Source organism: Epinephelus moara, chromosome 6 (assembly GCF_006386435.1).
Source record: "Epinephelus moara isolate mb chromosome 6, YSFRI_EMoa_1.0, whole genome shotgun sequence".
Lineage (NCBI taxonomy): Eukaryota > Metazoa > Chordata > Actinopteri > Perciformes > Serranidae > Epinephelus > Epinephelus moara.
In genome coordinates this window covers 35,803,611-35,827,271 of record NC_065511.1, presented here as the reverse complement: position 1 = coordinate 35,827,271, position 23,661 = coordinate 35,803,611, and the positions used below count along the sequence as shown (strand labels likewise).

General features: G+C 40.5%; 2 protein-coding genes across 4 annotated transcripts in view; one reads left to right on the top strand and one right to left on the bottom strand.

Moving 5' to 3' along the window:
• Nucleotides 1–1,053: 1,053 nt before the first annotated feature.
• Nucleotides 1,054–6,462, top strand: LOC126391288 (high affinity immunoglobulin epsilon receptor subunit beta-like). 2 transcript variants are annotated; one of them, XM_050045942.1, is made up of 8 exons: nt 1,054–1,230; nt 1,332–1,436; nt 1,740–1,796; nt 1,902–2,081; nt 2,327–2,443; nt 2,688–2,824; nt 5,289–5,569; nt 5,794–6,462. In XM_050045942.1, exons 1-6 carry the CDS (start codon nt 1,060–1,062, stop codon nt 2,754–2,756), a joined length of 699 nt encoding a protein of 232 aa, XP_049901899.1. In that variant the 5' UTR covers nt 1,054–1,059; the 3' UTR covers nt 2,757–2,824; nt 5,289–5,569; nt 5,794–6,462. The 2 variants fall into 2 exon arrangements, with proteins under 2 accessions (XP_049901899.1, XP_049901898.1); XM_050045941.1 differs by lacking the exons at nt 5,289–5,569; nt 5,794–6,462 and having other exon boundaries at nt 2,685–2,959.
• A 10,568-nt stretch (nt 6,463–17,030) lies between these two features.
• LOC126391278 (protein rapunzel-like) overlaps nt 17,031–23,661 on the bottom strand; it is an 18,861-nt gene continuing 12,230 nt past the window's right edge. For both annotated transcript variants that reach the window (XM_050045916.1, XM_050045915.1), the window contains exons 2-3: nt 21,416–21,484; nt 17,031–20,484 (exon numbers count right to left, since the gene is read on the bottom strand). In XM_050045916.1, coding sequence (XP_049901873.1) covers nt 19,283–20,458 — 1,176 coding nt within the window. In that variant the 5' untranslated portion in view covers nt 20,459–20,484; nt 21,416–21,484 and the 3' untranslated portion in view covers nt 17,031–19,282. The remainder of the gene's footprint in view (nt 20,485–21,415; nt 21,485–23,661) is intronic.

Here is a 23,661-nt window from a genome sequence, read left to right as displayed (position 1 = left end):
AGTACGAACACTATAGTAAATATTACACTACAAACACAAGGTCTCATTATACGCGGACAATCTTCTCCTGTATGTGCGTAACCCATCATCTAGTATCCCTCATATCCTCACGACACTTAACTCCTTTGGCACTTTCTCTGGCTATAAATTGAATATCAGGAAGAGCGAGTGCCTCCCAATTAACCAACCCGGCTTAGAATTGTTGCCTTCCTCAATCCCATTTCAGCTCTCCAAATCAGGATTTAGGTATCTGGGCATTATCGTTACACATACCATTCGCACCTTGCGAGAACAAAACTTCACAGCTCTGACGACAAAAATTAAATCTGACTTGCAAAGGTGGAGTCAGTTACCTCTTTCTCTGGCAGGCAGAGTACAAACAGTTAAAATGAACGTGCTGCCCAGGTACTTATATGTTTTTCAGTGTGTCCCGGTCTTCTTACCTAGATCTTTTTTTAAACTCATAGACTCTATTATTTCCACTTTCATCTGGGCGGGCAAACACCCGAGGATAGGTAAAATCTACTTGCAGCGCAATGGAGTGTCAGGCGGCCTCAGCCTGCCCAACTTCCTGGGTTACTATTGGGCTGCAAATGTGCACAAGCTCTTGGTTTGCTTTACCTCTCCGCAGAGCAGCTGGTGCCAACTCAAAGCACATTAGGCTTGTGCCGATTTCCGGTTTAACTGGTTCAGTCCGGTTAAAGAGCTCCACCGGGCCATTCAGTAATCTATCCATGATGTCAAAAAGCCTAACCCCTCTGGTGCCGCCCTTGCCCTAAAACAGACACACTTTCCCTTTGTTTAACACATATACGCAATGTCAGACACTCAAGAGCATAATCCTCACTTTGACTGAAAGTTCTTCTCAGTTTCTTGTTAAAATCTTTGTTATATGTTTATAATATTTTAATCTACTTCTTTAAGTGTCCTTATGTTTGTTTTGTATGTATGTGTGAATTTGCTGCTGTAACACTGTAATTTTCCCATTGGGATTAGTAAATACTCCATCTATCCAACCTTCCATCTCAAAATCTCCTCGTCATGTTGCAGGTGTGAGAGATGTCCATCACTGTTGTCAGAGATAAGGGGGTGACTGTGGTCACCGTGGCGACTGACGAGAAGAGCATGTTACCACCGCTGTGTCAGATCACGAAGTCTCTCTGCTACAGTCCGATGTGCTGCTCAGTGAACAAGGCGCTGATGCAGACCAGTACAGTCTCAGCTCTCGGGGTGAGAAAAATTGAAATGTATTTATTCATAAGCAGTATTAGGTGGTGGTTTGAAGATGTTAGGCTGCCCAAATATAAGACAGTGTGGCTGTTTGTCTGCAGACCATATCGATCATTGTGGGCCTCTTAAATCTTGTACTCGGGCGAACAAGCCAACGTCCTGGTGATTTTTCCAGCATGGGAGCTGCTTACTGGCTGGGTGGTGTGGTAAGATAATGTTGTTGTCTTAATATAACCATGAGGGCATGTATTTCTTTTGCTAACATCACAACAGAGGACAATGACAAAAGCAGGAATTTTCTTAATGTTTTTGTACTTTTACAAACAGATTACCTAAACTTTCATATAAGGATTTTATGATTTCCTAATGACATCCAAGTTAAACATGACTGGTTTTACATGGATTCTTTTGCTTTCTTATAAATAGAAATAAAAAAATGGATACTGAATGAAAAACAGTTGTATTCACTTTAGTTAATTTCACTGAGCTGTCTACTGTCCTCTCTTCAGTTTGTCCTGGCTGGAATCATGTCCCTTCTTGCTGATCAGTTGCCCGCTATCTTCTTGGTAAGTAAAGAATACAGACCCTTTCAAAGACTGTGGAAGTTGGTGGGGAGCAGGTAAAAGAGGACTCTGTGGAGCAGCATAAACAATAGCATAAACTCCTCACAGGTGGTCCTTGCGGTGTTGGTGAACATAATCGGATCGGCCTTTGCCATTTTTGGCATTGTGGTCTATGCCCTGGACATGGCAAACACCACTGTTGACAGGCTGTGTGGCTGGTTCTACCGGTATGCTGCTGTTAACATACCTAGTCAAGACAACTGCCCATATGTGGCGCACCATTTCCGGGTAAGCATGCCGTTAAATTTTTAAGCTGGTTTTATGCTACATTTGTCTTCTACAGTTCTACAGTTAGATGCTGTTTAGCTTAAACTTAAACTCAACCATACAGTAGTTAGCATTCAGAGAAATCTTGATTATGTAATCTAAAACTAACTTTGGCAGTTTCACACAACAGGAATCTCATTTGTTCCTCATAAATACTCAATTTCAGCAAATTCAGTTCTATCTTTGTCATTTCTTGTCTATGTTAGTGTTTGGTGGTGGCCATAGATGCTTCTATGATCTTCCTGACTGTTCTCCAGCTGCTTGCCTGCATCAACGTCACTGTTTTGGGCATCAGGACTCTGTTTTACCTGAGGGAGGAAGAGGTATGAGCCGACACAAACACACAGTCACAATCCAGTAGTAGTCAGTAGTACTTGTAGTAGGATTCTTACTAGCTGCTGGACCTCCGACAACAGTAGCGTTAGTAGTGGTAGGTGTGCGGTAGAACTGGTAACAGAATAGTGCTTGTAGTGTTAGTACAACATGAATTAAATTATTATAAGGTATAAAGTTGACTTAACTCTGTCATGTTGCTTTATCAAAGTTTATTTTGTTGTGTGTCAGCAGGGCGGCAGAGCTGATGAGCCAGACCAGCCACTGCTGAAGGAAGTCCTCATGACCAGTCCTGGTGCTTAAAAGCAATTCATCATTCATCTAAACATGAAAATACTGGAGTACGATCAGCAACGCATCATCACAATCCTGTAATATATCAGCTTAAAATATCAAAACTGCTGCTAATGAGAAAAATCTTGCCGTGTAGCCTGGCACAATTTGATTGGATGGATGGATAGATAGATAGATAGATAGATAGATAGATAGATAGATAGATAGATAGATAGATATAGATAGATAGATAGATAGATAGATAGATAGATAGATAGATAGATGACTGGAGAGAGACCGTGTTGGCTTCCTTGATCAGTTAGTTAGTTAGTTAATGTTATTGTGTGACTTTGGGAAATCTGAACTAACCCTTTTAAAGGCCCAAATCAGATCAAGGCAGCGACAGACCAGCAGCTCCTGTGTTCAGCAATGTTAAATCACTGTTTTCGAAATGGAGTATAAAGGCCTCATTTTCCCTTTAAATATCACTGTCTGACATTATAAATATAGTGTACACTGATATTGATTACATTTTAGATTTTATGTAACATACTATATGCATAAGTACCCCAGACAACCCCACTTCAAAAAAATGTGAACTATCCCTTTAAAAGAAGGTTTACACTATTTCCATCAGCTTTCACTTTTCTGTAAAGCTCACAAAAGAATTTCCATTTACTGTCTCCCAAACCCAAATCATCTGCAGCTGGGATACATGTGAGGGTCAGTAAGAAATACATGTGTATACATTTAAGGCAACTATTGGATTCCTGCTGTTTTGTTTTACCTCTTCGATATGAATGGGACATAACATGAACATTGTTCTGACAACTCCAGAACAGTTTCAGCAGAAAGGGAACAGTATGTTTTTTGCTGCAAGACTGTTGTATCAAATTGCATTAGCTTTATTAAGGTGGACCTAATAAAAAGCTGCGTGTAGTTTTCCTTTATTTCCTCAGCCTGTGACGACACTACTTGCCACTAGGTGGAGTTAAAGCTCTTAAATTCACACGCATGCCTGGCCATTACCTGCTGGGGTTTTCCTCATGTACACTGTTTTGAGAAGAGTGATTACAGTGACATTGTAAATACAGGTCCCATTGTCACGCTCAATTTTTTGCAGTATTGCATAATAAAACCGATGATACAGCCCTGAAAAGCGACATCGAAGAGTAGTTCAGGGTATCAAATGTCACTGCAGCATTTGTGACAGTTATTGACAAAAATCTTGATGTATTTTTTTGCTTTCTTACAGTTATCTTTCCATATTTTGAGCCAACAAATCAAAAAGTGTTGGAAAATCATAAAGATGCAGGGTTATGATGATACTTTATGTATCCTCACAAAAGAAAACCGAAACAGATTTTATTTAAAGTAACAGCTGTTATCAGTTTGTTATGACAGAGAGGAATTAACTCAGTCTGTGTGACAGCCTTGAATATTATCTTTGTTGAATGATTTCTCATTTCACAAGTATTTCTGTTGCACTTATTTGTATTTGCACAAATGTTTGATACACTGACATGCCATGATGTTACTAAAGCACTGATTTGAGGTTGATTTTGAGGTTTAATCTCTTTGGTTCAGTCAGTCCAGCTTTTTCTTTTTAAAGATACAGTACTTGATTATTTATGGCTCCCATACTTTAAAAACTGTGTTGTGTTTTAAAATAGCAACACTAAGCTGAGAGGAAATTGTGGGATTCTGGGAAGCTGTAGGGCACTGAAAGAAAAACAGTCTTCACTGTGTCTTAAACCTCCTCACACATGATGATGTAAGATCATTTTTAACGCATCAGACTTTCCTCAGGGCAGGAGTTTTATTCTAGGAAGCTCCAGACCCACAAATATCTGAACACGACACAGGCACCTGTCCTGCTTTAATTCAGCCTACAGTATTCTGCTCTCATAGAAATTACAGCAGGTGCCTCGAATGTACTTGTTGATTCATGTCGAATTCCTGTTGCACAACACAGTTACAAACACACGGAGTGGCTTAAGGCAGAGCCACAGGAATGTCTGTGTTTTTCATGTATTATCAATCCTGAATGATGAGGTGTAAGACATCTACGTAACCTATGTTTGTTAAAGGTACACAGCTCCCAGGGCCAAAATCAAAACAAAGAGTTGGACGCTGGTATCACTCATAAATTAGTAGGAATTTTTTTACTGTGTACACTCGTCACCACCACCGAGGTTCCTTCAAGGAGCCCCTTAACCTCAAGGGGGGATTATGACACAATGGACACAGATATGCAAAAGTCCCCCCCAACTCTCCTACATAAGAGCAAGACACACAGACTGAACAGTTGTTTAGCTTCTTTTTGTGTCACTGTTTTGCATCTCTTTCTAGTCGTAATGCATCTTTTTGTGTTTTTGTGTCTTTTTGTTTTGTCACTCTTGGAGAGTGACATGGTTGCTTTGTGTCTCTTGGAGATCATTTTGTGTCTCTTTGGGGTAATTTTGTGTCCTTTTTGTCATTTTAAGGTATTTCTTAGTTGTTTTGTGTCTCTTGGAGATAATACTGTGTCTTTTTGGGCTAATTTCGTGTCTCTTTACCCAGATAGCACACATACATCTGGCCGACGTCGGCCTGAGGACTACACATCGGCCCTGAATTTATAACGTCTGACAAGCGTCGGCCGCATGGGCGGATATCTTTAAATTTAATACTCTTTTGTCCCAGCTCATCAAACGTCTCTGTTACGTCAGCTTTAGGTCGGCCCAGTGCCGTAGAATGTCTGCCCACATACGGAAGTCGCCACAGAGGCAGAATTTCATCTCTGTGGTGTTTGTTTGGAACTGAGCTCGCAGGACACAGCATCTCATCGCAGTTGGTTTCAGGTAAGCTCTACTGGAATAAATTGGCAGAAAATAGCTTTGTTGTTTCTTCTGTGACCGTTAAAAGAGGTTCCTGGTGAGTGGCGAAGCACGACTGGGTGTATATAGCTTAGCACAGCTCCCCACCAACTAACGTTATCTTTCGTTAGCTGTTAGCTAGTTTAGCGGTTTAGCTCATGTTATGCTAACAGGCTACAACTGTGGTGTTTTCATTTTATTTTCCCTAGTTGACGTTATCTGCTCATCTGGTTATCGTGAGCACTCGTTTTGGGTTAAAGTGGAAGTGCCCGGAGCTGCCACCCGTGGTCCCGCGGCCCCCCGGCCTGCCCTCCGGGGCCCTGGACGTGTGCTCAAGTGTCTGGGAGAGGAGCGGAGAGGAGCACGGAGGTCAGGCGGGGCGGGCCGACACTGTGTATCCCAGAACGGGTGCTGAAGTGTCGGTGAGACCAGCAGAGAGGAGCGCGGAGGTGAAATAGTGAAGTTTAAGGATGCCTTCAGTATGTTGTTAATGTGATTTTATGGGCAATTTATCAGTCGAGGTCTCCTCCTCTGCAAAGCAAACTGACCCGGTGGCTACAGGTAATAGCGCAGTTTTGAAGCCACTGTTTTTCCGAGATGAAGGACTGATTGTTGAGCTGCTGTTAACAGTTAACGGAGTTAACGGATCCCGTGTTTTAACCGTTTCAACACTAAATTAAGCAGAGTGACGGACACAAAGCCTTAAATCTGGCTAAAAGACAGCTGAAATGCTAAAAAAAAAAATACAGTGGTGAAGTTGGGATTTGTTTCTTGAAGTTATGTGCTCATCTTTTCTGTGTCTTGCAGGCTGCCAGGAGAAGCGGACTGGCCGTCAGATATTGTTTGTGGAAATTTGAAAATAAAGTTTGTCAAATTGACTTTTGTCTCTTCATTGTGCACACTTACACACGAAATAGGGTAACAGTCAGCTATTTTTGAATGTTAGCACTGATTTCTCACATTGAATGGTGAAATATTTGTAGTTTGAAAGGTCCGACCTAAATGAATAAAGCTTTTTATTTATTGATTGAACGTCGCGTGGTGGTCATTTTCGATTAAAGGCCAACGTCTCAGCGACGTCTTGGCAATGAGCAAACGCTCTCCCTGCTACGTCTTAACGATGTAAACTTGATACATCGGGCCGACGTCGGCCAGATGTATGTGTGCTATCTGGGTATGGTTTGGTGTGTCTTGGAGATAATTTTGTGTCTCACTCAATTTTGTGTCTTTTTTGGTCATTATGTGTCTCTGAAGGTGTTTTGTGTCTCTTGGAGATAATACTGTCTCTCTTTGGGCTAATTGTGTCTCTTTATGGTTGTTTGGTGTCTCTTGGAGATAATACTGTCTCTCTTTGGGCTAATTTTGTGTCTTTTTTGGTCATTTTGCATCTCTTTGGGCTAATTGTGTCTCTTTATGGTTGTTTGGTGTCTCTTTGAGATAGTTTTGTGTCTCTGCAGTCCATTTGCATCTCTGGATGGCCATTTTGAATCTCTTCCTGGTCAGGGCTTGTTGATATGAGTGACATTTTGCAGGTGAGGGCCAGGGGGCCTCCCTTACACTTGAGGCCCCTGGATCTGTGCCCGGTAGGCCCATTCAGTAATCCCTCTATGCTTAACCCCTGACTCCTTTTTTAAAAAGTACATGCAAAATTCATGTTTTCAAACATGAAATATAACATTTACATGTGAAATGTCACACGGTCTTTTACATATGAATTGTCCAAACTCCTCACGTGTGAATTTCAGTGAGAAATTCTGTTTCATTTTAAGAATTACATGTTAAATTGTTGTTTTCACATGAGATTTCTTACCTTTCACTTGCCTTTCTCTCTGCAACACTTTTCTGATTGCATGAAAAACATTTAAAAAGTAGCTTGTTGATTAAATGACCAGAGCAACGTTGTTTAACAGATATACTGCATCAGAGTAGTCGAGGGAAGACATTTTGCTCAGATCACATTCTGTTTTCTGACCTTTTGTTTTGCTTTGTAATGGAAGAGAAACCAGTCTTGAGTTATTTTAAATACTGAAGAGGTGGAGATGATGGCTGAAGGCTTTGCATAGTTTGTGCTGGTGTCATTGTTTGTTATTATATTGCAAGACAGACGTTTGAGTCATTGCTTGTACAATGTTTAAAAGGCAAAAGGTACTGAAGGATCTGAAAGACGCCTCAGGTTACATTTTGTACTTAATACCAGATCTAACTTTGATACCACCTCTGAAGCTCCACAGTGGAGGATTTTCTTTGAGACACAGTCAGATAGCAGTGCCACATGAGCTTGTCGGGTCTTGCCTAGACATTGGTATGTAAGAAGGGAGGACAAAGGATAACAGTAACAGGGGTGAGGAAGGGGACCAAGAGATGTGGAGTGGAAACATGGAGTTTGAGGACAGACATTAGAAGACAAGAAGTTTGTGCTTTCAGATTTTTTTTTTTTTTTTTTTTACTTGATGCAGAAGTCGTAATATTTTCATGATTAATTACACCATCAATAACTTTTACCATGAATCAGTTGATTTCTGGCCACATGGGGGCAGCGTCTTCGATTAGCTTTATGATGCTGTTTTCCGTAAGGTAATTGCAAACAAAAGCTATTTTTTAATGTTGATTTTAGTAGTCAGGAGTAGCATTATCTAATCCAGCTACAGACTAACTTGTCTAATGCTGCATTTTTCCACAGTCAAGCAAAATCAGCCATCATACCAACAGAAGGGAAGACTTCTCAGATTACGCACATACTTCATAAAGCATCTCTAAGATAAAAATACAAACAATAAAACATTTATGCGCTAACACAGCATTTATTGGTCAGTAACACCTTTTGAAGTAGAATACTTTTTTTTATTATTATTAATTTATGTGCAAAAACAAACAATGTACAGGAACAAGGCGATGACAATCAACAATAACAAACGTGTGCCCATAACAAAGGTTCCAGAAACACATAAGACAAGAACATAAAGACACACACACACAAAAAAAAGAAGTGCTGTGAAAAATAAATAAGTAAATAAAGAAACAGAAAATAAAAATAACAGTTGGGTCAGGGTAATACGGAAGAATAATCTGATACTACTACCAATGATACTTATAATAATAACAATAGCAATAGCAGTAACAATAACAATAATAATTACAATAATGGTAATAATAATAACAACAACAATAATATAGTCATATGATAATATAGGCAGAGAAAGAGAGAGAGAGAGATTAAGGAGAAAGGAAATTACAAAGAGAAAAGGGGGGGGGGTTTAAAAATGAATAAATAAATAAAGGAGAGAGAGAGAGAGAGAGAAGTAGAATACTTAGTAAAAATGATCATTCCATAACCTTAACACTGCTAGGATACTGAAGGTTTCTACTGGAACATGTTACATGCTTTAATGTTAAAAAACACAAACAAACAAACAAAACGCTTTATTTCCCTCATACTGCCACTGCTGGAACACCTGTATTCACCCACTTAAAGAGCCTGTATCTTTAAGCCTCCCTCCTGGAAAAGCACAGTCTGCTCTGATTGGTCAGCATTTCAGAATCTTTCCTAACTTTCCCCGTCGTGACAACTGAACAGGGGGTAAATGTTTATATAACTCACCCATTTAAATTTTACCAAAGCTTAGAGTTACGCAAAATTAAAGGTGTGGATGTTTTGGGTGACAGGCTGTGTGTGAGGCGTCACCTCAGCTGATTCGTGTCACTCAGCTCCTCCACAGCTCCACCCTCTCATCCAAATATGGTCACTTCTGACTCAAAAAAATCAAGATGGCGACGTCAAAAATGCCAAACTCAAGGTTTCCAAACAGGACTCCACAAACCAATGGGTGAGCTCACAGTGGCTATTCATTACTGTTATACAGTCTATGGCGTCTCTGCACCGTCACTGCAGCTGATGAAATGACAGTAACAGAGTCTAGCGAGATTTTTTAGCGTGAAAAGTCAACAATAAAAGCCTCTAAACCTAAATCTTCCCAACTGGACATGTTACAGAAGGAATCTGATCTGAAATCAGGGAAACATTATCAACATCAGCAACCAAGATTATGTTTCCCTGAGGTTAGCATGGAGCTACATGTAGCAGTGTAGGCTACATGATGTAAACACTTGTAGTAGTGTGCCTGGAGCTGATGACCATATAAAGAAATCTGTCCCGAGCTGACGTCAGCTTGACTAAAAACTAGAGAGCATCAGCCTGAGGTTGGTGCTCACAGGGACCACTTTTAAATATGTCAACCTCATTATGTGAAACTTTGGCCTGTTTAATATAAATATCCAACATATTGTAACATATATATATATATATATAAATGACACAGAATAAGGAAAAGCTTATGGGTCTACTTTAACTGAAAGCTATAAGACTCAGTTTGGATGCAGGCCTCAGTAGCTGATTCACAAAGAAGTCGTTCAAAAAGGATCAAGGATTCAAACATTGGTTGCAGCACATTAGTAGCTGACTAACTTCGTTGGGTTTTCTTTGAAGTCTCCTTCACTTCATTCACCTTCAGCAGACTGTTTCAGGTTCCTCATGATAAGAACTCAACATATTTAAAGTGAGCTACCCTCAGAGCTTTGAGAAGCAGATGATGCCTCTTAGAAAAAGTAGCCCCTCCCACGCACCATCTGACCTGCACCACCTGATTAAAATATGTCACCACTTCTTTTTTTTTAACTAAAATGACTGTTACTTCCATTGAGAGTGAATTAAGGCAGAGATGAGGGTTACGCGGAGGTGACGGGTGGCAGCACAATGTATTCCTGCAAAGCCGGCGAATCTTTTCGTTGCCACGTGATGTTTTTCTGCGTTCCTGAGGTCACCTGACGGGCCGGGCTCAATGCAGGTCTGTGTGGCCAAATCATATCCATGGAAAAGTAATTCTGGACTGATTAAAAGCATCACTTCCCCCATTCAAATGTTTTGTGTCAGCAGCCCCTTTAACCCACCTGGGCGTAGACACAAACCGGCCTGTAGCAGCTGTCTATACAGAAGGAGAACTGTGCTGTAGGGTTAGGCCAAAAACCTGAACTTATATGGCTTGTTTTGTTCTATGGCATTATTTTACTCCAACAGAAAGCTTTTATTTAATTTAAAAGTTTTGCAGTTGCATAAATTTAGATAAATACAGGTTCAAATCCTCATTGGCTCATGGGTAGCATCAGTTACTTTTTCCTCATTTCTGTGTTTTAATGTTTTGTCATTGGTTGCTTCTTTTAAACAACATTTCGGTGTTGTGCATTACTCTTTATATGGATTCAGTTGACTCCATTAATATTCCCTAAGGTAAAGGTCAAAGTGTAAAATCGTGGAAATATGATATGTTGTTGTTTTGGTTCAGTTGCACTGCTCTGATGACATTGTCTTTGGCTGCAGCAGGAAGTTCTTTTCAGGGAAAAAGCTTTACACTACCTGCTCAGCACCAAACAGACAGCGATTAGCTGGTGAACATCGTGCAGCATCTAGCAGCTAACGAGCCAGATATTTCCCTCAGGAGTTGGTAGAGACCAAAAACGGAGCAAAAAGCAGCCCAGTCGCCAGAAGAAAGTGTTGGCATTGTACGTTTCTGCAAGCCTTTAATACATTACTTTTGAGGTTTTTATACGTATCATATCGTTTCTAAAGAGACTTAGGGTGCTTTCAGACCTAGAGTTGTCTTGCTTTGGTCTGAATCAGGGACTAATTTTGGTAAAAAGTTGCATAATTTCCTAGAGTTGGTTTGTGTTCTCACAGCAGCTTTACAAGCGAAGACAACTGCTCTTGATTGGTCAGAATTTCCATGTGGGAAAAATCCAGGAAGTAAACAAAACATTGAAGCACACTCGCAAGATGAATACGACACTTTCTAATGTCACAATGGAGAGACAACTACACAGGTTGATTTTAGCGCTGCTCATCGTGGACTATATTGCTGTCATTGTTCATTTTAGTCAAACCATACAGTTTGAAAACGAGGCGCGGCTCCAACTAGAAAACAATGTTTTGATGCATTGGATGTGCTGAATGTGCATATTAAGGCAGTACAGGAGGAGGTGCACATTAATAATCCTCCAGGACTGTAACATGCTCATGTTTAACCCAAACAATGTGTCATGTGACTGCAGTTGATTCGGATTGAGGCCCTGCCCTAACGAACTGCACTTAGGGGGCAAACAAAATCGAGATCGACTGAACCAAACAGGGCAGGTGTGAAAGCACCCTTAGTGTATGAGCTGACTGGTGGATGGCATAGCACCTAGATGAGACACCTGCCAAGCTGCAGACCACTGTTTTAGACAAACAAACGTCAAAACTGGTTGTGATTTAGCGAGTCATTGCTGTGTTTCCACTGGCTTTTTAGGTTCCAACTGGGGTGTTACGTAGCGACCTGTTAGCAGGGATAGTGCCACAAAAAGTGTTTGTTTTTTACTGAGACATCACTGCATTTCCTGCCGGGATTGTGCCCCCAAAACTGAGTATTTTAAGCCAAAACATCTCCTCCTAACTATAACCATGTGTTAACCACAGCATTGTTGAAACATTAAGTTTTAATGTGTCTGCTACATGATAATGTGTAAATGTAACATATCTGTTGTTTGCAGAAATGTACAGTCCAACATTTTTTCTGGTGATTGGGTTGCTGAAGTGACAGTTCATCAGGTGGACAAAAACACGACCTCAAGTGATTGATAATGTTGCTCTGTCTGCTGGATGTGAATCTAAGCACGTTTGCTTACAAGCTATATCAGTTTGAAGGGGATAATATCTTGTCCATTTCCCCAAATGGCAAAAAAATCCATCACTGTGGGTTTGAAATGTTTCCAGAATATTCCAAAAAGTCTTCCCTTTTGCGAGTGTTTGTCAGTGTTGATCACTTTCAGGCTTATTTTCTGTAAACTTCTTTCTCAAAGTTGCTGATGAAGCAGTGTGTGGGCCACAGCTCATTGAGCATTGATGTAACTGGGTCAGTTGCCAGTGGAAATCTGGAAAGCTCTTGAGAGAGATTTACTTCGTTAAGAAGCAAAGGGAAAGTTTTAAATTCCTTCTGTCACAGTCTGGTTCCACTGGCAAACAGGTACCAGACAACAAGCTCTGTCTTGGAGTTGGAGTATTTTTCCCCGATATCAAAGATTGTCTGAGCACCCGAATTTATAACAAGTCCCTGCTGTTATTACAGAATTTCTTATATTTCATATGCTGGCATCTGCCAAAAACCCATCTCTCCTTGGGTTCCTTTTCTCCTCTCATCTAAGCTTTAACTTCATGTCATTGGGAAGGGGTTACATGATTGCTTCTCATTCAGAATGAAATAAATCTGAATGAAATCATTTGGAATTAAAGTTTTTCCAGGTAGTTTACATGAGAAATATTCATTCAGAATGAGGGTTTACACGGGAGATCAGTTTAATCGCCTTTATTCAGGTCTGCGCAAGGTTTGGGGCAGGGAAGGTTTCTGATTGGTTTCTGAGTGTCTAAAATAATGGACATAGACGTCACCACCTGGTTTGTGGACTCTCTTTTTGAAGCCTTGAGTTTGGCTGCTGAGTTTGGCCATCGCCATCTTGGTTTTTTGGAGCCAGATGTGACCATACTCGGACAAGAGGTAGGAGAAGGAAGGAGCAAGTGTTCTGACTCAAAGACTGTAGCCACGCCTTACAGACAGCCTGTCATTCTTGCAGCCCCACCCTTAAAGGTCCAAAATATTAAGCCTTAATAAAATGTAAACAGGTGAGTTACGTAAAATTCACCCCCTGTACAGTTTTTATGAATGTTGAAAGTAGCTATCGAGACCAAAAACGTTTTGTTTGTTCCAGGCCAGAAACATGTTTATTTCTGCTCTATAGACCATTTCATTGCTATTCTGTTGCTAGGGCAACGTGTTTGGTCCCTGTTTACTTCCTGTCAGCTACAGCATTAACATACATTCCAACAGGAAGTACACCTGGACCCATTTAGAACATCTATTCTTTTCAAGTTTGAAACGGTCTATAGTTGGGCATTTTAACATGGGGGTCTATGAGGATTGACTCTGTTTAGGAGCCAGCCTCGAGTGGCCATTAGAGGAACTGCAGTTTTTGGCAGTTTTTTCATTTTTTTCAGTCTTGGAGGAGGTTTTGACGAAGATTTGGATTGTGCAGTAAGGTGCTTTGTTCTTTCGGTGAATTCCTGTAAAGATCTACTACGAACAAAACTCTGTCTTACAGGACTTGCATGACTGATGTTGATCCATTTTCTGAAACGGCCAGATGAAGGTGATTTGCCATATCTTTTCACCCTGGCAGCAACATGTGCCACTGATACGGACTTCACCAACTGACGTAATAACGTTCTGCAAGAGTTGTGGCTTTAACAGGTTTAGTGAGTTCCTACGGAGCTTAAGTATTGTCAGGTTTCACCTCTAGGGCACCAATTCTCAGTTTATGGTTGTCTTTTTATCACACTTTTGCAAGGGCACTGTCGTCCAAGATGATTTTGATTGGTTCAAAGAAATACAAACAAGCCATTGCATTTTCCCCCTCTATAGCAGAATAATGTGTGACTCCAGACCTTTCTCTATTGCTGATACAGTACTGTGGAGAGTCTTGCTATGCAAGACAAGGGTAGCACAGTCATGTTTTTCTTTTATTTCTGTTCTGTTCTCTTGTCTCTGTTCATTATTTCTAATCTCTTTAGAGTCTGCTGAGACTTGCTTGTCATTCTCTGTATAAATAGATTAGATGTCCTTGAACACTGTGCAGGAGTAGATGCAGGTACACCACCACAGGTTCCAGTGATTTTGGCTTCACTCCTTCAGGCAAATTCATCTCACAACCCCTTCTAAAAGGTGACATTTTTCTATGAACTGTGAACATTTCAAGCAAAGAGGGAGTTTCACTTCCCAGGATCATTTGGATGTTTGAGGCCTGAAAAAGTAGAACAGAACAGTGTTTTACAACAATAAAGCAAAGACAAGATAAACCTGTTCTTTTTTCTTCTTTGCTAACTTCTTGTTACCCCTCAGATTGATCTCTGGAGCTGTCGGGGGATGCAGACAGGCCAGCTGGGGTTGAGCTGGTAACCAGTGCAGCAGACTAACATTTCTTTAGCATGTTGTACAAACCAGAACAGTTTATCAATAGTGACTGAGATCATCATCTTCAAAAATTATATTAGTTTCCTCTTTGTTATTTTGTGATTCTGTGAGCGGTAAACACCTCTTTTGTTGTGAATTTTATTTATTTGGCTTTTTATCAGGAAAGTTCAGAGGCCATGTTTAGCTTGAGTTGGCTGTGTTGACTTTTATAGAGGGTTAAGTGATCAGATCCCCATACAGGAAGCAAGTGCTTGTGATTGTAACACAGCCTCACAGAAATATGAGGAATGGAAAATGTGGCTGCTTTAGGAACATGTTCACCCCAGCAGCACAGAAGATCTTTACAATCAGTTCAAGGTGGACACCCAAGATTAGTGTCACCAATTCAGCATCTGACCAAATGTCTCCCCTCTATGTTCCTGTGGTATGACGCTGAAAAATGCCCAGAAAAGTGTTTTTGCAGAGCATTATGATGTCACAGTGAAGCTGACCTTTGGCCTTTGGGTTGTAGAATGTCATCACTTCCTCACTCATTATATCCTGTTTGACATTTGTGTGAAATTTTGTAATAATTAAGATAAGAATTCTTGAATTATGGCCAAAAACATTTTTTTTCTAAGGTGAAGGTTCTAAGGTTGCACTGACCTTTGACCTTCGACCACCAAATTCCAATCAGTTTATTCTTCAGTCAAAGTGAACGTTTGTGCCAAATTTAAAGAAATTCCCTTACGTTTTTTTTTTTTTTTTAGATATTGTGTTCATGAGAATGAGACGGATTTAAGGTCATAGTTACCATTGAACCGAAATCTAATCAGTTCACTGTTGAGTCCAAGTGAACATTTGTGCCAAATTTAAAGAAACTCCCTCCAGGCAGAGATATTGAGATATTGTGTTCACGAGAGTGGAACAGATGGACTGACAACCCGGAAACATAATGCCTTCAGCCACGGCTATTGCTGAAGCAGAGGCATAAAAATACTTGGTTAAGTTTAGGAAAAGGTTGCTGTTTCCGTTAAGATAACTTCATGTACGAGGCATAAGTGATGAAAACTTTTGTACTGTGCATAGTTACTTAAAGTTCGTAAAGTCACGTAACTACGCTGACTTTTGGTTTCACACGGGACACTAAGAGCCATCTGTGTAGATTTCGAGGGGGATGACTTTTATTTTGAATAAATTTAGGATATTTTTGCCACAAAGAGCATAAAAATTCACCAGAATGCAGGAAATTAAGTGTTTGATGCTTAAAATATTCTTGTGGAGTACACCCCAAACCCCTATTTAATATGTTCCCCCCCCTAATGTTGAAACAAAACTGGCGTCTCCTGGTTGAAAGTCCATGTTTGTTTCATCCATCCACCACCTATGATGTGACGTTCTCGTTCTTTCTACTTAACTGTCTACCACGACAAAAGATCCTCACTGACTTTGCATTGGCATGTTTTCATGTTCCCAGCATTTGATTTTAATACAACATGCCCACCACCCAGCAATGATTTGTTACATGTCCATTTCGTGTATTTCTATGAGGCTGTGCTGGTGATTTTAGACAGGCCGTTTGTCCCCTTTAATCAAGAAGTCTCCCTATGAAAACAAAAACTATTACAATTCTGAATCTAGGCTTTTACGTCTTGTATTATTCATGTTGATTTCCACCCTTTAGTGACTTTTCTTTACTTCTTTGCTCACAACTTCCGTTTATTTAATTGTCCAATCCAAGACGTCTCAGTAAAAATACATCTAGATGACAATCTTTGACCCACTTGTTTCCGTTTGCACTTGTTCCGCATTTCTGTTGGGGCACTTGACCCGCCAGTGTAATGTACTGCAGGGCCACGAGTTGTTATACGCCGAAGATAGAAAACCCACAACCACATAATTATAGAGCGCAATGGGTGTTTCCAAACTAGCAAACCATAATATCCTTTTCTTAACCTTTTTTTTTTTATTAAGCTGTAAGATTCCTCCACAGAACAGCTGGGTGTTAAACCCCTCGCTCTATGGTACAGTGGAGTTGAAATTGATGTGGTAGTTTAATAAAACAAATTTGTATATTTAGCCTTCAGGAGTCCATAAAGTATTACAGTAAAAGCCGAATGTTTTAAGTGTAATGCATGCACAGCACACACACTTGGATAAGAGCAGTAACCACAAATATAAGCATTTCCGCTGTACTTCCTGTTCATGTTTTGAACAATAAATTCTTTAAACACTGAAGTTTTTTAATGATTTTGCACAGGTATAGCTGCATGTCTCATTTTATTCTTAGCAGATATTAAACCTACCACAAAACCTTTGCCATCTTTTCTTCGGTCAATCCTATAGCCAGACAGTCAGAGGTTTGTGTCTTTTAACAACCAGACGAACTGCAACTTGTCCACAAAAGAAATACAAACAAATGATGTACGACTGAGTTTATTTGGAAGATTTATTACATTCGTTGCTTTGGTGTACCAAAAGGATTTTAAATCTGAGACACTGATGACCCAAATATACTGTATGGAAATAGAAATAATACAAAACAGTGCATTTTTTAATCAATAATTTGGCAGTAAATATGGGGCATGTTTTGGTCAAACAAGAAAATGTTCATAAAAAGGTATTAAACTTAAATGATAACATATAAACAACACACACAAAGAGGAAACACAGGGGTTTATAATATAAAACAAATGATCTAAACTATTAAAACAGGTCAGTGGTGTCTTCCTACGGTGACATATTGTAACTCTTCTTAAAACGTAGTGTTGATCTCGTGGTCAGATTATACAAAATTTTGATCAATCTCTCTTTAAAAAAAAAAAAAAAAAGATCCCATATCCCAAACACACTGTACAAAATTCATCTACCTGTTTGTTCCCATACATATAAGTACATCCTCCACCTCTGAGCAGGCACAACTTTCCAGTTTGTGTTAGCCAACGCAGGTAAAGACGTGACACAGGAATGGCTATGCTAGGCATCTGTATGTAAACAAAGTGTCGCCGTGACTACGCCTCGGCATGTTCGTGGCAGGGTGTGTAAATAAAGTTTCACTACAGCACATGTTTGAGGCCTTGTCTCTTGTGCTTCCTCGTGCTTTGTTCCTGCTGTAACAAGGTGAACTATTTTTGTCATGTGAAATCAAAATGAAGGTTTCTGTTACGGTCTCTCTGTAAATGTCTGAAGACGTTTTTTTCACGCATAGCTTTGGTGTGCACGTCCTCGACAAGGCGAGGCGAGGTCACCGCTTATCACTGCCAGCAACACATAATCTCTGTATGACAGCCGGGTTCTTAGTCAACAACTCTCCCAAAACGAGACAGCCACGTCCCCCTGGAATTTATAGCGACAGCAGAAAACACAGCTGTAAATCTTAAACCAGAATTTCTCTGTGACTGTCAACTTGTTGATTAATATGTTACCCAGCTGACCAACTTCCTAACAAAAAGAGACAGTGGGTTATATAGTAATACAGCCTAAACAGAGGGGCTAAGCTCTTCTGTCTGTTCTCAGAGACAAACAAAGCACAGCTGCGTCACATCAAGAAAGTCATTTTTCTTAGTTAAAAGAATCTAGTTTATGTTACTCTGTACGTACGACATCTGCAGTGTTGCATGTCTGTCCGTCCTTGAAGGGGGATCCCTCCTGAGGTTCTTTTCCTTGTCTGTATCAATGGTCTAAGGACAGATGGTGTTGTATGCTGCACAGATTGTAAAGCCTCTTCAGGCAAATTTCTGATTTGTGATATTGGTTTATATAAAAAAGCCTGACTTGACTCGATGACCCCCATGTCTGCAAGAAACTAACAGTAAACACTTGTAGAATAAGAGAATAATATTCTGTAAAAAGAGGCTATTAAAGAGATTCAACTAAGGCTACAGTTGGTAACTTTTATAAAAGTAACTTTGCTGAAACTGTCGCTTTATTCTGAAAGAAGTAAATGAGAGAGATGTCATGTCCCTCCTCCTCTTCTCTCTGCTTCTAATGGCATTCGCAAGAATCGACCGGGGTGCACCGAAAACAACCAATCAGAGCAAAGGATCTGTCAATCATGTCAATCACAGCTCATGAACTGCGGTCAAATTGTCAAACCAGGCAGCGCTGAACAAATATGAATCAATATTCTGTTACTGCCCGTTCAATATTTTCAGAAACATATTTTTGTGCACTGTTTAGCTGTAAAATGAGAAAGTGTGTGACCCTGCTGCTATGTTGGATATAGATAACCACCCACCAGCTGAACCAACGTTCTCATTCTACAGCTAAACAGTGCACTAAAATGTGCTTCAAAAGACATTTGAGGAGAGAAAGAGGCACTGCAGCAACAGTATCTCGATTCATCTTTGATCGGCGCTGCCTGGTTTGACAGTTTGACCGCAGTTCACGAGCAGCGACTGACATGATTGACTCCTCGGCTCTGATTGGTTACTTTCGTTCACATGCAGTAAGGCCATTAGAAGCTCTACAAGGCAGCAGAGTAGGATTGTTTTTTCACATATTATCTGTCTCATTTAGTGCTGTGTGAATAGGGTTACAACAAATATGAAAAGTTACTAACTACAGTTTTAAGGCACATACTGCACATAAGCAGAGAGGCAGCGATAGACTCTGATTAATATGAAGTAACCTCCAATCATAGAATGAGTGAGTTTTCTCAGTGTCTGATACTTTAAGCCGAGTGAACGCAGACGTAGAAGTTCTTGTGCTCCTCCCAGTAGTGCAGCTCATCTCTGAAGCTCCAGGAGCAGGCCAGGTCTCTGCTGGTTTTGACCGTGTGGACCACCCAGTCGCCGGGCAACCTCTCAAACAGGACCTCTGCTACACCCACCACCGAGAGTCTCTTCTGACTCTGGATCACCTGCTGGATGTGATTCCTATCCACAGGCTCTGGTGAGGCACTGTAGGACACCCAGACGTTGAGTTTCTCATCTGATGACGGCACCTGGAAGCGAGTCTTCCCTGTCGGGCAGTGGAAATTCTTCTTGTCAGCGAACAGGCCCGAAGGGGACTTGAATATACGCACGGACCAGCCCACCCAGTCATACTTCTTCTTCAGTTTCTCTATGATCGCATCAGCCAGCTGCTGGTGGGTTAAGTTTGACTCGTCTCTCACCAGTCGACGGGAATCTGTCTCAGCCTGTTTGGGGAAGCTGACGATGCAGTCTTCAATGACGGCATTCATTTTTTCCTGGACAGTCTTCATCTTCTCGCCCCACTCTTTCAGAAGCGCATCCTCCTCGTCATATCCCTTCAGAGCAGCATGGCCCAATAGTGCGATGAGCCCGATGCAGAAGAGCTTCTTCAGCCTGGCACAGAAATCCTCCACCGGCCGGCGACTTTTCTCCTCGTAGTTCAGGGTGATCTCGAGCACAGATTCCCCAGAGAAGTTATCTCCCGTCACAGAGTTGTAGAGCGTGATAAGGTTTTTGTCACCGCCTGTCTTGGCGAAATGCTCCAGGAAAAGCTTCTTCTTAACCTCCCGGAACTTGGGTTTGGCATTAAGAATGTCCATGTACTTCCTGAACTGGTTGGTGATGTTTTCCTCAATTGGGAAATACACAGCATCCAATCCGCTCTTCTTGATCTCGTCGTTGATGCGCTGAATCTCCTCCGAGGCCACCTCCAGACGCTCTCGCACCTTCTGGAACTGCTCCTTCATGAACGCGGCCTCTTTGCTCTCCACGTTGTCCAGAGCCAGTTTAACAATCGGAGCGGCGATGGAGAAAACGGGGAAAAGGTCACCGGCGATACTGGCCACCACTTCGGCTCCCTGTTCAAACACTTCCATCACAGTCTCCACCATATCCTTCCTCTCCGCTACAAGCTTCTGTAGCTGGTTTGCCATCTTCGCTGATGTCGCTCAGACTGATTCTAATGAGAGAAAAATATCAACATGGTTAGAAACAAACAAAACTGACTAAACTAACCGTTGTGATATTTAAAGGAACAGTGTGTAAGATTTGGGGTGATTTATTGACACTGAGCGGTGAAGAATACAGATTAAAAACCAGCTAAAACTTCTCCTGGTGAGAATTCCTTCCTTCCTTCCAGTGTTCAGGAGGTGAGCCGAATTATCCGCAGATGTCTCTTCCTCTCCAAAACAAACAGACCCACTGATTTAAACTGGTAAAAACACTGAACAAAGCAGTTTCACGTAACAAATCAGTGTTTCTCCTACACTGTTTGGCAAGTCTGAGATGGGCTGCTAGCCCAGCACCTACTAATGTGTGCTCAACTTTTTTGTTCTGATAACTTAAGATCCAGACGTTCAGGAGGTTTTTAGCTCGAGCAGAATTATCAGCAGTGGTCTCCACCTCTCCAAAACAAACGGACCCTGTGATTTAAACCGTTAAACACACTGAAAAAAGCAGTTTCAGGTTAAAAAATTGTTTTTCCACAACTACAGTGGCTGACATGAAAATGCGGATGACCCTATCTAGAGCCAGTGTTTGGTTTGTCCAATCTGGGCTACTGTGGAAACACGGAGGTGCAATATGGCGGACTCCGTAGATGAGGACTTGCTCCCTATGTAGATGTAAACAGCTCATTCTAAGGTAACGAAAACACAATGATTCTTATTTTCATGTGATTAAATAATAAAGAAAACATACTTATTATATTATATTTCATTTCTGTTAGTATATCCCCCTAAATCCTACACACTGGACCTTTAAACAAGAAAACCTTTAAGGACAAAGTAAAAACCAAGACATAAAAGTAAAAAACTGAACACAAATGAGACAGAAAGTATCACCAATTTTAGTTTCTCTGACAGAAAGTTGTGTTTTCTTGGTTTACTCACAGTTCTGCTCTGTTCCAGTGCTGTTGGACTGCGGCCTGCTCCCTCGCTCCTCTTACAACACAGCAAAAACTGATAAGGAAAGAGAGAAACAGCCAAGTGAGCTTCGGTGCTGGCGTCTGGCCACACCCGGTGAGCAATGAGTCAACAATGCAAGAGGGAATTCAGCAGTGACAGAGGGCCAGTATAGGTTGAACTGGTTGTGTGTTACTTGCGTGTTTACAGTTGGGGAATCAGCAGTTTCATTGAAAGGCTCGATGAAATTTTAAAGTTTATATTGTGGGAATTATAAGACGGGCAAAGGGGAGTAGCTGTAATTTATGTTAAGGTAAAGTAATGCAACATTTCTCTTAGTTCAGTAGGTGAAGACAACATGGAGGAGCTCTGACTAACAAACCTGTAAACACTTTTTCCACTGAGCTCACAGGTTTACTACAGACACTAACATATATTAAAATAGTATATAGAAAACACTAAATTATTTGCTTGAAATGATAAAAGTCATTAATTCTCCTAAACCCTGTCAGCCAGTCTGTCTATACTACTCTCAAGGTCACTGAGGAACTTTTATTTTGAGAAATACACTGTTTTTGTTTTCCTGTCCAGAGTAGGGCTGCACAATTTATCAAAATATTATCAAAATCGCAATATGGCCAAATGCAATATCCAAATTTCAGGAGCTATGATCTATGGATGAAGCTAAAATGTTTCATAACATGCTAACGTACACGCCCTGCCTGACAAATCATATTCCAGATGTAAGAGAACATGCTTGTTTGCTAGAGACCCCAGTGAAAATCACATCGTTATCATTTTTACTTTTTTTTTTCAGTAAAAATGAAAAGCAAAATTTACCACTCCAACTAAAAGCGCAACTCTTATCTCAATCACATTATCTATCATAATAATCCCCATATGACTTTTTTGAATACTGTGAAAAATCAACACTGCTCTCATATCTGGCCCCTTAAATATGAAGCTGCAGCCAGTTAGCTTAGCTTAGCATGAAGACTGGCAAAATCTAACTCTCTGCAAGAAAGCAAAAAAAGTACATGACAAATTGTCAAAACTTTTACTTTAACACAAATGAGGTCTAGAAGTGCTTCAGATGACGGCTACTAAGCTTGCATTGATTCATTTCCAGGACAGGTACAAACCCCATCCACAGATTAAAACTGTGTTATACAGCTGAACAGTCTGGGAGGAACTATTAAAGGGGTACTAGAGCGTAAGGCAAGTTTGATTTAAGACTGTTTTTTTAAGCCCACTTGGAGTTAAATTTAAGACTAATTTTACAATAACCAAAACTGAAGAAAAAGGGAACATGAACTGACATAAAAAATTAAGGTTAGGGACAGTTTTGCCAAAATGTTTAATGTGACAAAACATGACTTTTTTGGGAAATGCGTAGCGTTTGTTGGCAAGTTTTCTTGACAATTTTGTGTTTCTCACTCTGCATGTGGGATTCCACTACTTTGATTCTAGGGTTGTATATACTAATCTCTGTAGTATGAGATTTTCATGGTACGATAACCGTCTCAGAAAATATTGCAGTGTCTCTGTATCATGATATCATGATATTTCAGAATTTATAGTATTAGTCAAAATGACCCTTAAAAGAATGAAAACAAAAGGGTTATTGTTGATTTTATTACTATAACCCTGAAACTATTTTGTTAATGGAAGTATGTGTAAAAAGTCTCCCCTTTAGCAAATAACTAAAAAAAGGACAGGTTTAACATCCAGTTGCAAATGTATACAGTATGATAACCGTCAACTTTTATACCACAGTATACCTTAAAACCAGTATATTGCTGTAACCCTATTTGATTGCCATCGTGCCGAGTTCGAAAAACTTTTTGCATAAAATACAACAAGGCTCATGTGCATGGGCTTGTATCGGTTTCAGCCATATTACGAAATCTTAGCCAGTTTCAAATTTTAGGGTAGAGTGACAGCTAGCTAGCCGACAGCAGATCCTGCACTCTGATTGGACACAAAATACAGGATTTTCGCTGTTTCTGTTATCCTGATTTGAGTTATGTTAATGTGAAAGGGTATTTGGTTAATTATTAACCAGGGTTTTTTCTGACCTAATTGTATTGCGGAGTTTTGCACAGCGGCGACTGGATCTTTGCTCTCAAACCACAAAAAGATGTGATGGCACAACAGTCTCCTTCAGTACATTATTCTATGCTTTCTTTTGATTTTCACACTGGCTAGTCATCCTGTTTAATTTGTCTTCTGAT